The sequence below is a fragment of the Amblyomma maculatum genome, unplaced genomic scaffold, assembly GCF_055883805.1.
Source record: "Amblyomma maculatum isolate TAMU_Amacu unplaced genomic scaffold, ASM5588380v1 scaffold_13, whole genome shotgun sequence".
Classification (NCBI taxonomy): Eukaryota; Metazoa; Arthropoda; class Arachnida; order Ixodida; family Ixodidae; genus Amblyomma; species Amblyomma maculatum.
Window position 1 is genome coordinate 5,353,401 of NW_028146738.1, and position 15,494 is coordinate 5,368,894.

The window sequence follows — 15,494 nt, forward strand, 5'->3', positions numbered from 1 at the left end:
ATGTAAGCAAATCACAATGAGATATAGCTCAGGAATAACATTAAAAATATCCTGAAACTTATTCCTCAGAACATTATAAGGTGCACATTAACTGGTGACTAGAAACAAGCAATGATAGCTAAGTATACATCTTTTACCATAGTGGTATTTTGCTAAGCAGAGCCCAGTGTGCACCCTTTAGCGAAAATTCCTCGCTTGTATCAATGTTCCCATATATGCTTCCAATGCTTCTAATGCTGAACATATAAAAGGATTTACAAGTTTATGACAGTGTTGGTCACATGCATATGAAAGATGAAAACAAATGAGGCATATTTGTTCATAAATATAGAGCAGCATGTGCAATTGTAGAAAAGCTAAATGTTATATTAAACAAAGGCAATGTGTGTATATGCATAACTTATGCATATATTATGAAGTTATGTGATGTTAGGAAGATAGTGAGAGACCGGAAAGTGTGGCGTGATATGGTCCATAGGGTCACGAGGAGTCGGACATGACTGAACGCCTGAACTGAAATGTGTATATGCAAAGTGTACAAAATAAAACACTATGGCAGGGGCTGCAGTTTTCTTGGAGACCTGGAAGCACATGTCTTTAGCTAGCTTGCAGAGGACTCTAGAAAAGGCGATGAATAGATATGTAATTTTTTTGCCAATATCAAAAATTACTAGTCCAGTTTACTATTTGCAGCAGAAAATGAGATTGCTGAAGTTAACTGCAGGTAACTCGCAGGCTGATATTATTGCAAAAAAAGATTGTGGCCCTTAAACCCCACCAAAGGGACAATCAATATAATCTACATTGAGACATGAACACTAGCATGTTTCATTTTCTCGTAGCAATTCAAATTGTCTGCAAAAATGAAGTGCTAAAATTAAGGGTAACATGAAAAGCTATTTACTAAATACAGAAATGCAAGCGAGCAACAAGTATTCGATCAGTCCCCTCCACAATACTAATATTTTCAAACTAGTTTCAGTAATGCCAAATATATCAGGGATGAAAAATAACTCCCGGATCTCAGCACTTGTTGACAAAAAAAGAAAATATATTTCGAGACGCTTAGAACCGCCTACGTATCTGAAAGCAAACACTCGCTCCAGTAGCAGTGCCCGATTCCAGTGCTTTCTCCTTTGGTGCATGGCACCACGCGACCCGTAGCTTGACGCTGTGCTCATTCTGCTTCAACACCTCTCTTCACTTAACCTTTGAAAATGCTCTTCGGTCATATGGTATAGGAAGGTGATGAGGGTATAGAAATGGAAGCACATATGTTGGTTCGAATCGCTATCACTAACTTGACTAGCAGATGTATGCCAATTAGAAAATAGTATCACAAGGCAGTTTTCGCATGAATATTTTGATATGTAAGGTCAAATATGGTGTCTGTTAGTGATGCCTTGCAAGCAGATGTCATGACAGAGGCAGCAAGGAGGGATAGGCCCAGCCATAGGAGTGTCTCTTGTGTGACTTGCTTCGGTGACTTTAAGGTATGAGTGGACCTTGACGGATGTTGACCAAACAGCAAGGCATGATTGGATATGCAGCCTTTATTAGCTGTAGTTATGACACTACATTCCTATTCACTTTATGCCTTATTCATCATCATCAGCCTGACTATACTCATTGCAGGGCAAAGGCCTCTTCCATATTCTTCCAACTAACCCAGTCCTCTGCTAGCTGCATCCACCTGACCCCTGCGAATTTCCTAACCTCATCTGCCCACCTAACTTTCTGCTGCCCCCTGCTACACTTTCCTTTCCTTGGAATCCAACCATAAGCGACCATCAGTTATCCTCTCTTCACACTACATGTCCTGCCCATGCCCATTTCTTCTATATTTCCACTAGAATGTCAGTGACTCGAGTTATTTCTCTGACCCACTCTGCATGCTTCCTACGTTGCCCTTACCATTTTTCGTTCCCAGCCCTCTTTGTTAGCCTATTTAGCACAAAATTTTTTACTCATGACATCAGTTCTACGTGGCAAGAGCCTTAAGGCTTCTGGCTGAAGAAGTCAAGTTGTGATGATACCCCACCACAATCCATCCTGTTTGTTTCATGTGACATTGTCCGATAAGTGGGTGCACCCAGAAAGCCCTAACGATATCAGCGGGAAGGGGCATGCGTGGACGTGTCACCGTAATAGGTTGCGGGAGGATGCCAGGTAACTTAAAAATTTTTTATAGTTTATAGGCTCCACCCTGACCTTTTATATTTAACTTGAATTTTACAAAACCATCTATGAATTCCTTGCATCAAAATATTACCCTAATTATCATGTCAGGGCCCCTTGATTATAACCAGAGTCCTTCAATGCTTCTCATAATTCAAGCACAACAATAACAACACACAATGACGGCACAGGCTTTTTATGGTCATGAAACTCCAGCCAAAATTTCATATAGAGACAGCGCTTGCCGCTAGTGGTGCAGCTGTTGGAGAGGGGACATGAAGTGGTCTCACGAGCCTTGTATATGCAGCAGTTTTCCGGCCAACAAACTCACATTCTCTTGGTAGTGCTTTTTGGGGGTTGGTATTTGGGCTTTGCATGGACGTTACCTTACTGATAACCTAAAAGCTTGGCTGCAGCAAAAGCATACTAAAAACCCCGTGTCATTGACAGCGGCCAGTAGCAAACCCTGCTAGGTGCCATTTTCTGATGAAACACGCTTGCTTTTGTTTGTTGGTTGTTATGAAACTCCAGTTAGGATTCAAACACAAGATTTGGAAAACTACTCGCGAAACTTAGTCATTTTTGATGAGGAAAGGGGGATATGAATGTTTAAGCGGCAGCTCCTTGGCCCTCTGCGAAAGAGATAAAAGTTTTTTCTTTTCTCTTTTGTTAAAAAGCCGATTTTTCATATTAATGTACAGTTAAGCCTCTGCATGTCTGCGAGCATACATATATATATATATATATATACCTTGGCTCTTTTCATTAAAAAATCTGTTGTCAGTAGTGCCAGTGTTTCATTCTCTGTGTTCACTTATTTTGTTTGGTGTGTCTTATGGTCTAAATGATGTCGCGGTCAGTCAAGCAGTGTGCACCAGTCGCTAAAAATGAAATTTCGGAGGGAGCTTGTGGCTTTGTGGTTACATGTCAGTTAAAGCTTTTTGTTTGTCTATACTGCTGTGCTTTTGCACAAATATTGCCAGTGATGTTTAGCTGTCTTCGGCAGGTATGAAGTAGAAGATGATGATCTGATGATGGTCAGGAGGAGATATATATTTACAGAAGCAAAATAGTATACATAGGCAAAGTTACAGCAACAAGTCACACAGACAACCGTAACTTAAAAGAAAATGAAGACTCTCACACAGAGAAGTCACTTTACAGGCCCTTACTTTCCTACCGAGCGTTTCGGTTAAAGCCTAGGGGGTGTAAATACGTGCTAAGCACGGAGCCTCAATCTTGACTGTCGAACATGGTCCGAGGACCGCTTTTTGATACCAGACATCAACAAAGACCCAAGGGCGGTCACCTTACGGGATCCGCCCCGAAAATGAAGCAGCCAATCAAAGTATTTAAAAACATGCCACAACCCCCGTGGGTTGGGAATAATCTTGGACCCAGGTCCTTAATTACGCCAAATAAAAATACAGCATTCAAAACACACACTCTCTCCACTCGCTGGTCCCCAAACCCTCTCACACAGTGCCTGTCTTTGCCTCCCCTCCTCAGCGTGTTTGCGACACGACCTTGCAGCTGGCGCCTTTGTGAAAGAAATGCCGCGGGGGATCTGGAGACTAGGCCACCCAGCCGTCCCGTTCGAGGAAAGGGGGGGGGGGGGGGGGCAGGGCACTGTCCCAGAGCAGTGTACAGTCGCCGTTGCTCGGACCCAATGTCTCGCGACACAGCGGGAGGCCGCTGGGCTGATTGCCTACTTGGGAGGGCCAAGGGTCGCACCTATTGTCGCCTTCTGCAGGACATTTAGTGAGCGCTTGTGGCAGTGCAAAAAGCTTCATTAACGGCGTCTCTCTGCACCCATGCTTGGCGCCACGGCGGGACATCGCTGGACGAGCTGGCCGTAAAGTGGTTCGCAGAAGCGTGCTGCTGTTGTTCCCTGCTGATAAGGATGCGTCTGCCGTTCGCTTCTTGGTGACGCCTCGGGGCGAAGGGGCGAAACAAACCAAGCCTTCCGCGCGCCTGTGCGCCCGCGCCCAAGAAAAGGGGAGAAAAGGAGAAAAAAAAAATAGCGCTCGCTCCTTGGCCTCGGCGCGTGGGGGGGTTCGACCGCCAGCTCGACTGCACGTGCGAGTCGCTTTTCACTGCGGCCTTACATTGCCTTTAGAATCTAGTAACTGCATCAAGGTGTCTATTTGGTGGCAAATGCACGTCTTAACAACCTACACTGATTGTACATGTTTGTTGCCTCTCACTGAAGCTATTAAATCAAGTGGATCTGTGGTTTTGGTGACTTTGTTGTCCATACTGACGCTTTTTTGACACATATCAGTTATTTAATCGTTTTTGACTCGTGAGTAAAACGACCGTTACTTCCCTTTTGCAGTGGCCTTCGTGGGGATACTACACAGGATGCTCAACAGCCTCAAGACTTCGTTTCACTCTGAAAAAGGCCACTCTCTCTGCACCTGAAATTTGGAATTGTTAAAAAGGTAGAAACTATTTTGAATATATGTGCTAACATGTCCAGACTGGTCTCGCTGTGTGTATGCAGGTTATCAAGTTTTGAGTTGGGCGCTAGAGCCACACTTATACACTGCATTGCATCGGCTACCAATAGAAATATGCCAATAATGTTGGCAATAAAGAGATATCGATATGGTGCAGGACATAGTTTACAACAAGCCAGGGCTGTAGATAGTCTAGTTCCCATCACATCCATGACTTAGGGCATCTGCAGACACTGCACAGAAAGCATACCATTTGATGGCCCAGTCTTGAATTTAACAACAAATTTCTGTGTGCTTGTCAAAGCTGTATTTTAATGCAGTACTGTTTACTGTAGGCTTTGTGTTAGTCTACTCTGAACATTACCTGCCTCTCAATGCCGTGGTTTATGAAGTTTTCATTTGTAGCAGTCTTTTCCAGTGTGCTCTGTGATATACCTTTTATGTACAGCGCATCTAGTTTTAGTGATTCCTTCTGCGCACTCTACTAGCAATCTGTACTCTGAAACTTTGTTACAGGAGCTTTTGTCTTGAGTTGTTTTCGCATGGCTACCAGCAACTTATTGAAACTGTTTTGAAAAATTTTGCTGCCTAAACCAGACGTTTGAGGTGAGCCTCAACACAAAGCTTGTGCATTGTCGCTTTTATTGCCTAGGAAGCTCAAAAGTAGCGCTTAACCTGGTTTGGCCATGCATAATGCGAAACCAGAACCATCTGCGTTAAGAGGGCTCACCAGTGCCAACGTCCATAGAAAATACATGGTAACTTTGAGAAGCTCTAGCGTGTCCAAATGAGGTTAAATTTTCATGGGGTTTGTGGTAGCGTTTTCGTCTTTAGAGAATAGAGGAAATGTTGTGGGCAGATTTTATTTTTAAGGCTTCATTTTATTTCAAATCAGAGACAAATATTCCTAAAAATTGCATTTTTAGATATGTCGGTTTTCCTTGTCATCTCATAAAAAAACTAGACTAAACATCAAAATTTCCTCCGCAACATTTCCTTCCTTTTTCTTTCGTGATTGTTAATCTGCAATTTTTATCCATATCGAACCTATTGTTAGCGTTTTACAGGTTCTGAAAGTTGTGAATGTATTTTCTGCGGGAATTGAAGTTCGCGCCAAATTTAACTATTTGCGTCGTGGCTCCATCTGGTGTCAAACTGTTTAGACAATACTACACTCTACCACCAACCTCTTGCTTGTCAGTGTTAGTGCGCGCATGTTTTTCTCGAAATTTTAACCAACTTGACTTCTTTCGGTCCTTTTTTCTTGCTTGGGCTGTGAAGTGAGATGCCAGGCGCAGTCAAGAAGAACCCCTCCCCCGCTGCCCGAGGATATAACATTTTTCGCACCAAAGCATAAGTGACTCACAGGGCCACTTATGTGGGAGAACAGCATTGTTCCCACCCCAACAAAGGTGTGCAGTGGTTCAGGCGACCTATAGTAGGATACAAGTGAAGGCAGGAGCAAACATCCTTGGCACCTATCCATTGCGCATGTAGAAGAGGTGCGACAGGAAAGCAAAGGAGATGAGCCTTTGTTGGCTTTTGTGCCCATGATGTGGGAAGTGGGCTCTTGATCTCTAATCACCTCGCACCCTTTCTCCAACCTCCCCCTTCACACCTCCGCATGAAAAGCGAACATCCACTCCCCACAGCAAGGGGACAGAATCCTGTCTCCTTCCTTTTCCTGCCTAGCCTCTGCTGCATTGCCCACGGATCGGTTGGTAGCGCCAGCTGAAAAATCAATCCAGCGAGCCCTATGGTACCTATGGCTTCAATCAGGTTGGAAAGGTCTATACAAGCTGACATCTCCCTAAGGCAAGGGGTGAAATAACCATTTCGTTCCTTTTCTTGTCTAGCCTCTGCTGTACTGTAGCTCCGACCTCATGAGAACTGGTCGAACTGATCCGTCGTGTAAATAACATGACCTCAAAGGCAAGTAGCCTGGCAGGCAAAATCATTTAGTTCCACTTCTGAACCGGTTTCGCTAAGTCAAGCGTTCGATCACTGCCTTTATTCTCCCATTTAGAGCCGGCTCGGTATGCCCCGCAGCTAGCAGGACCTCCTGCACCACGCTGCAAAATACACAGCGACAAAAAAAAGTGCAACTTGAAGTAGGGCGCCTACTAAGCCTTCCTTGGAAATCATATGAGGTAAGGAATTTCAGCTTGCAAACCAGTCGGAATTGGTTGGAAGATTTCCTTTTAGGGTTGCTGCCCCGTTTTTGCGTACAAAAGATCATACGCGGGTGGCGTGGCCACCACCCCTCTTTCCTTCTGTTTAGATTGCATTTTTGTTATTTGAACAAAATCTACCAGTAGCAAGAAACCTGTTCCAATACATGATCGTGACAGTGACAAAAGGAAAGGGGAAAGATGCTCTGTGCTCAGGAAGAGTGTCCTAGACGATTTCTCGGCTGTCTTCATTTTTAGTTTTTGCATTCAAAGGTCGCTTGAGTGAGCGAGTCATCTGTGCTTCGACAATGTAATGAGGTTCGCGAATTGGAAGGCCACGGCTTCTTCTTGGGTCCACGAATTCTGGCAGCAAACAGTCACACCTTTATCAGTTTTGTTGTAGCGCAAGACGCACCGAGATCTGTCTCAAAGGTTCCGGCCACTCGCTTGTCTTTCCACAATGTTCCAGCCCATGCTGGTAGCTGTTTGCGACGTTACCTAGATTCTTCTGTGCAGCCTTTAAATTGAGCGTTGCCGAGTGTGACGGGCATTCTTTGTTCGACGATCGACGAGCGCGTTTGTTTCTATCGCCGCCGCCGAGTTGCTTAGTTCTTTTGCGGGCGCAAGTCAGCCCAAATAAAGAGTTTCTTTAGCGCAGTCATCGACCCCTTCATTTGTGTCGTCGACCTCGTCACCACTACGTGACAATATAAAATTTTTTAGACGTGGCAACATCTCGTCCTCCCAAAACGATTTATGCCTGGAAATCACCTCAATACTCATGCCATTTTTGGTCCAGATTACAAACAAGCACTTCTGACGGCGAGCGATATTGAGCTGGCCTTGTACTTGGTACAATAATTGCTGTTAGTCTTCAGCTGCAATCTTCCGTCCTCGTTTTCGACACAGCAGGTTATTTTTTTGGCGCGAACTCCTTCTAGTGGAGTAATGTCCCTCGCTGAGTACGGACACTTGACTTCGACGAGGATGTCCTCCCCAATGAGTCCGTCAGGGGAAGCTCCAAGAAAGGGGTTTAACTGGTCAACAAACAGGCCGCACTCTTTTACCAAAACGTTGCATTCTTTCTCGATTTGCTTTAGTGCTAAGCACTCGTGGTCCTTTCCGTACCTTATGGCTTCAGATGTGATTTCTTTGTACAGGATATCGCCAACTGTCCGCCCACATCCCGTCGTTGCTTTCATTTTACACACAGCGCCAAACAGTGATGCTGTCAATCTCTTTCGCCTTTCCTGCTTCCATAGAGTGGGTCCACTTTGCTTTGACGTTGCTCGCTGCAGGTCTTCAATGTTGTTTGCCAAGAGCGAAAGCGATTTCAGGAAGTTGTCCGAAGCAGTTGCAAAAGCATCGGGCTCCATGTCTGGTAGGCCGTAGTCAGCATCGGCACCAAGATGTAGCTCTTTATCTCTGCGCTGGCAGCATGGCGTGGTTGACAGCTTCTTTTTCGGTAGCTTTCGCCTTGAATTGCTCTTTGAAACTGATGCCTTCACAAATGATGCTGTACATCTTCCAAGCTGCCCTCCGGAAATTCTGCGCCCTATTTTTTCGTGGTATGTTCCTCGGCAGTTCACCGATAAAGACGCAGCAAGACACCTTGTCTTGTACGATCCTTTCATGAAATAATTAATCCGCTTTCCGCCTGCAAATTTTGCCACAACAGAGTTATAATGCTCGGCAGCATTATTGTCGACGTCCATTATCAGGCTCGCAGCGTTTGCAACCACTCTGCTCATGGCCACACAAATTTCTTCAAATATGCCTTTTTGAAGTATTTCAGGAAATATATTTTCTTCTCCCGCTTTGCCCCCGGAACAGAAGTAACCAGCGCAGTTGGCGTGGTCTCCAAACACATGATTTGGGCCGTTCTTTATATTCTTAACAAGGCGCTCTACTTTTTCAGAAAACGATGCATCTTCAGAGCCTCTAACTTTTATTGCTGTTGCAACACCATGCCGCAGGCGCACAGCTGCTTGGAGAACAGATTTTTTAACCTTCGGGGGAAGCTTTTCCAGCCGTTTCTTCTGTGCAATCTCTCTTATCTTTGAGGCATAGTTGCGAAGTATGTGGTTCCTGCACTCAATTTTTTCAACCCGCTGGTTTCCATATGGTGCTGCTGCTATGATAGAGCGGTAAGTGCTCGAATCACCATCAGCAATAAGTTTTGTATACTTGATGCCATGCAGTTCAACGCTTTTCTTGAAGCCTTCAACCACAATAGCTTGCTCCATACTGGTTGAGCTTCCGTGCCAGTTCTTGTGGCACTGATGCTGTTTCGGGGTGGCACCTTGTGGAGCACGAGCACACATTGCACACACCTTGTTTTTCACGCCAAGGTGCAGGACTTTTCCAGTTCTGTGACCAACGATAGCAGCCTGAAAGAGTAACACCAATATTAGTCACAAAGCTGCCCTGCTGATTGCAGTGCTTATTGCTAGAACAGATAGGTATTTCAGCTTATCATGCAAGTTGCGACTCATGTGTTACTTTTTAATGATCTTTTTCGATCCCAGTGGTACCTATCCCTGTTGTCATAGATGTTCAACATTCTTTTTTCTTAATTGTAATGTGAATATTTGTAAACAAAAGGGAAAGTAATATAATCATTCAGGTCCGTGTGTTTGCACGTATACACACGTATACTCAAGCACACATAACATCGCTGGCAGCACTTTTGTATTCACAATTCTAACCATCACACACTTGCCCTCTTCGTTGACGCTAGACGATGCAAGCGAAACCAGTTTTAGTGCTAGGTTATGGAGGTGTGGGCAGCGATCAAGACAATGGGGCAGTGGAAAAAGGTCAAGCATCTTTTTGCACTAAGTATAAAACATTTCCATGTATAAAATGGAGCGCTTTTTGTTATTATCGTAATTCAATAAATTTGTGCACTCACCACTCCTGACGAAGCGTCATATTTGTTCTTGTAGGATCTTTTTGACCACGCTCCATCTGTGATGACTGCTATCGTGGGTATACCATCTCTGTCAATGTCTCCACATTCTCTTGCCAGCCTTGCCTCTTCCGCGCCCGCTTTTTTCATTTCCTCCCAGGTGGCTTGATTGATAATTTGTCCAACGTCGTCTTATATTTTTGTGTAAGTGTCCGATGACATTCCTGGGATGTTCATGGACGCCAGCAGTTCGTTGAGGTTTGAGAAACCGCAGCCGATTGACACTATTCCACACACTGCTGCCGTGTTTATGTCGCCGCAGCCCCTGGAAGCTTGCGCGTCAGGTGCCGGGTCGGTGTGGATGACATCCTTTCTTCGGCACATCCTGCATACAAGAATCAGCTTACTTCGAAGACCTTGCTTTCTTTCAGACACACAGTCCGTATCCGCCAAGGTGCAGTTGAAGGGAACATGGACGGCGGTCTTTTGCAAGTTGGTCAACAGTCTGCTGCCTCGTTGCCTTCTGGTATTCAAGTCACTTGATACTGATTCATTGTTCACTAGACTGAAATCACAAGTCGGGCACAGCGTTGCGCGAAAACTGTCATAAGATTACGACCAAGGATTGAACGAAACACACATGTCTTGTTGGTACGAAGGAGCGGAAGATATATGTGTTTGGTGACGTGAACGCTGGCAGGCAACTAGGCAAAGTAAACGGTCATACACTCACGGACACCTCTCTGTGGCTATGTAACCGAGGCAATGCTGGAAAGGGAAGCAGACAAGATTTTGTGCACTAGGAGTTCCTTTCTTTCCTTTTATCTGGGGGCTGAATATTAGGGTCCCCAACACAATGGATTGTTTTCCAGTAACCAAAGGCTAATATGGGGGAAGGTTCCCTTCACGCGTTTTCAACTCTGTCAAAAGATGATTCACACCTTTCTCTCTCCCTAGTCGAAACCAGCCCTGCTTAGTACTGCCTGCAAAGAATCCTCACCCTACCACTGTAAAGAGTAGTAAACCGGTTTCTTTTACGAGTTAACCTCCCTGCCTTTCCTCCTCATCTACCTTCTCTTCCTTCGCACAAAAGATGGGAGGGGGCATAGGCGACCCAAACTAGAAAACGCTACAATGGTGCGCTACTGGAGAAAAGGACCATTCTCTGGCCCCCACTCCGGTCCCCCAGGTTTGGCCGCATATCAACTGAAAGTTCTCGGCTCTACTTTTTGTACGCGGAAGAAGTAACACTTTCGTGTCACGGTGTAATTTACACACCTGGACGGGGAATAGAACTTTCCTCCCTTTTGTGGTGCTTAAGTGCTGCCATCTATCGACAAACAAAATTCAAATCTGAGTTGCCTTGCAGCTGGTGAGCCCTCTTAAGATTGAGGGAGCACAAGGCTCAAGGTGTCTAGCAACTGGGAATTGTCAGGGAGATTTCATGCACCAGGAAAAAGCGGAAATGTCAGGGAAACCATCAAAAATTTCGCCAAGTCAGGGAGAATGGCACGATATTGTTACATTAGGCAGTGCATGCACTGTTATGTGCATAAGGAATGAAGAAGAATCTCGTGGTTTTTGGAGAAGACATTCGACTAGTGTCGGCTGGTTCCTGGTTGGCGCTGCTGTGTTTCTGTGTGCTGTGTCATCTTGGACTAATCTCTTAGCCTTACCTTGCCACGTATCGTCTTGGTGGAGGTGACTGAAGGTCCCCTTGTGCACAGAAAAGAATTGAAGAGCAAAATAGCACAGGAAAAGCTGCATATGCGCAGTGGCCGCCACCTACCTGGGCTCACAATGTCGGCAACGACAACCAAGACCTCCGAGGCAGCCCCTACCATCACAGCAACATCGGTTCAGCCAGTGGTACTCATGAAGATCCGCCACCCTCCCATCTTTAATGGCAAAGACAAGCCAGACATAGACGACTGGCTAGATGAGTACGAGCACTGCAGCAGAAACAACCACTGGGACGCGATCATTATGCTGGCGAACATAATCTTCTATTTGGCGGGAACAGCTCGAACATGTTTTCAAAATCACGAGCAAGAGCTAGTGACCTGGGAAATCTCTAAATAAAAGCTTCAGGACTTGTTCGGGAAGTCGATTGGGCGGGCTGTCGCAGCAAAAACAGAACTTTCTACTCACACCCAATCTCCCACGGAGCCCTACCTTGCCGATATTCAAGACGTGCTTTCGTTGTGCCGCAAGGTGAACAGCTCCATGCCAGAAAGTGACAAGATAGGGTATATCCTCAAGGGTATAGCGGATGCTGCATTGAACATCCTCTTCTGCACGGATTGCTCTACCGCCGACTTGGTACTTCAAGTCTGTTGAAAATTCGAGCAGGCTAAACAACGTCTCATACATGCTTCGAGCGCCTTCCGAACACGGCGGCTACATCATCCTGCGCTGACCTGGCACCTTTGCAACAGCCTTCTCATCCACTAAACATCACTCGGATCATCCGGAGAGAACTCGAAGCCTTGGCTCCTGCAACTCGTCCCTAGTTCGTCGTTCCGCCAGCGCCTCAAAAAAGTTGTTACGCCCACTAAAAGCTCTACAGTTCGTATTGCTGATGGAAACGCTGCTACCATCATCGGAATGTACACTGTGCGCGTCAGCAGTGCCGGCTACCACATCCTTGTGCTCTTCGCCATCCTTACTATTGTACTGCAGTACATTTTCATTTTAAGCTGGCACAAGGCAAGTATGTTGTTCATGCACTTTTTTTTGTAATGAGCGCACAGCTGCTACCCGGCTACACTGTAAGACGAGGCGAGATATATTACTTTCACGCCAATGCATGGCTGAGCTGCCACAATAGAAGAACCAATACACATGTGAGTTGAGTACTTAATAAAATATATGGAGCGCTGCTTGAGAGTAGTATGCGACAAAAAGCAGGAATAACCACGCCGGCTGAGGCCAGTGCAAAAGTGATCAGTGACCTGTACTGCAAAGCGCGTGCGTGTACCCATATTGTATTAGATTGGCTTGGGCTTTTTGCCGGGGTAGACGAGTCGCGTACTCTGAAGCTCAGAGCTTTGGGATCATACATGTTGGGAAGCTTCGCTCAAAAAGTGACTATTTTTTTATTCATTTTTCGGGTGCTTATGAATTTTTGCACCATTTAGAAACAGTCAGTAGAGGCTTTCTGCTGTTGCCATTATTGCCTTTTAGAAATCACTTTTTATTGCATATTACTGCTAGCCGCAATCACGGATTTCACCTATGTCTGTCTGAAGCTGCTCACTCTGTCTCTCTTTAGTGAACTTGAAATGGAGAAAAAGAAGGGGGGGCAACACACGCACAGCTCAGCATTGAGAAGGCAGAGCGGCCGCATAGCTACAGCAGAAGCCGTTCTCTCTCTGTCCATCCATCTCCGTGAACTTGAAGAGTACGAAGGGAAAGTGGCGACGCTCACATAACACGACTTAATACTGAGGGGGCGGAGCAGCCGCATAGATGCACCCACTGAGAGAATAAAGCAGTAAAAGAGGGGCGTGTTTGTTGCAGTCGTGGCAGCTGTTACTGGGCAGTGTTGCACAGGCGTGTGCTGCTCCGCAGTGAATAGTCGTGTGTCGTTCGCGCGTCCTCAACTTCGCCATCTCACCCCTCTAATCAGTGACTCCTTAGCCGTCATGGACAGCAGAAGTTCACTCGCGGTGCTTCCTGAATCTTGGCTTCGAGCTGCTTGCCGCGTCGTGAAGCAGCATGCGCTCACCTCCGCCTTCAAGTGCGTTTCTCCTCTCTCCCCCTATGATCCCATCCCAGACCTTTCGGCTTCAGAGCAGTGTATTGAAGAGGGGTACATTGTGCCTGTTTTCATTCGTTTCTGAAAATGGTGTAAAGAAAGCTGAGTGTGCGGCTATGCTACCTGTTTGCTTCGCGTCGCAATGGATAGTTGGGCCGTCGAGCACTGCAGCTCAGGTTCCCTGTGCACAGTGTGCCGAAGTACAATGGGATTGTGAGTTTACTGATTTTGATATTACAGCTAAATAGTGCAAGAATCTAGAAGCACAAAGAAAGGAAATGTGCTGAGCATGCTCTGGAAACTGCTCAAGACAGTGAACGTCATCGTGAAATGGATACCGAAGTGAAGAGGAACAAAAGTGTGGTAAAAACTCGAGGACAACGGGATGCACGACTGCAAGCGATGGAAAGGTATAGCAGGGATAAGTAGTGCTACGCACCTTTGCATTTGATTACACATGCAAATCGGCCATAATTTTTCTTTTTATCTTTATTTTGTATTTTTATTATTAGATATTGTAATCAAATTTAGCATGCAGGTGTAGTTCTTCCTGCTGTTTTTAAAAATGTAATTTGTTTCACTCTGTCTTAATTAGTTCTCATACTATGGTAACATAACTGATGCCTAATTAGGTAACCTCTTACGGGTCGTTAAGACCATTTCCATCAATATTATTTTGTTCTGATCAAAATGTAGCTGTAGCCAAATGGCCTGCCATGTAGAGCTATGTTATTTATATTGTCAGTGAGATGCATTATTATATAAAAATGTCCAATTATGCTGATGCCCCATAATTTTAATTGAAGCGGTGGCATCGTGGTAGAGCATCCGCCTCATATTCAGGAGGTACAAGGTTCGATCCCCTCTGCCATCGAGCGCCCACCGGTTTTCAGTGGGTGCATTTGGAGTGGAAAACATTTATTGTCAGCAATGAGCGATTTGTGGGCGCTACACTTAGATGGCCTCAAGTTCGTTGCTCTCGGCGACCTTTTTGAGCCCACTCAGTAGCCCGAACTTGCGTTAACGGGTCTGAGCTGGCCAGTATAGCCTCCCACAACTCAAAAGAAGGGACTGGTAGTAGGTTTGCTGGTAGCGGCGCTTTTTTGCAGCTCCGTAATATGTGATAATATCCTGCTATTTCGCCGCAGTGTTTACAGTTTGGATTGTATTGTGCTGGATACATGTGCGCTAATTTAGAAGGGCTGAAGAAGCCACGCGTCTGGAGCCGACTCCAGATTACTTCTTGACTTTTGTCTAGTTTCTTGTCTGGTGGAGGATATATCCTCCTTTTTAGTTTAAAGTGATTAGTGTAGTCATGAAATGAGATTAGTGCATCTCTCGAGAAATTGGGGGAATAAACCTGGCTCACTGCTCGGCTGACATAACCTCGAGCTATACTGTGAGCCAACTCGTTTCCTTTGTTCCCCGAGTGTGCCGGCACCCATATTAATTCCACCTCTTTTTGGTTCCAGTCTTTATATCTTAAAATTCGCTCTGTCTCTTTGGAGGTCATGCCCCTCGCAAAATTGTTTATAGCAGATTTGGAGTTGCTAATTATGGTAACCGCTTTGGTGCTGACCATCGCCATGGCGATAGCCGCCTCCTCCGCTGTCCCTGAGTAGTTTGATTTTTTTTAACCTGCCATTAATGTTTTACCCGAGTCGTTCATGCCCATGATAGCAAAAAAGTTGCCTCCTTTGTATTCCGCCGCGTCTACATAAACAGTGTATTTAGAGCCTTCTAACTTGGCCTCAAGGGCCTTTGCTCTTGCTTTCCTCCTGCCTTCATGAAAAGCAGGGTGCATGTTTTTTGGTAGCGATTTAATAGTAAGTGCGTTCCTGACTTCAATCGAGCCTCTTTAGCGGTGTTATTATATGTGCCTCGCATAGTTCCATGGTCTTATTGTATACCCCCAGTTTAAGAAGTCTTTCCGTAGGTGTGCAGTGGGGTAGCCCCAGTGCTGCTTTATATGCCTGCCTTATGATCGTTTCAATTTTGTTCTTTTCTGCCAC

At 45.5% G+C, this 15,494-nt stretch overlaps 1 protein-coding gene and 1 pseudogene across 1 annotated transcript in view; one reads left to right on the forward strand and one right to left on the reverse strand.

Moving 5' to 3' along the window:
• LOC146172134 (uncharacterized) overlaps positions 1-4,652 on the forward strand; it is an 80,106-nt gene extending 75,454 nt beyond the window's left edge. The window contains exon 6 of the mRNA XM_084586074.1: positions 4,517-4,652. Coding sequence (XP_084442200.1) covers positions 4,517-4,577 — 61 coding nt within the window. The 3' untranslated portion in view covers positions 4,578-4,652. The remainder of the gene's footprint in view (positions 1-4,516) is intronic.
• A 2,385-nt stretch (positions 4,653-7,037) lies between these two features.
• Positions 7,038-8,776, reverse strand: LOC146172137 (uncharacterized; annotated as a pseudogene).
• Positions 8,777-15,494: the final 6,718 nt, after the last annotated feature.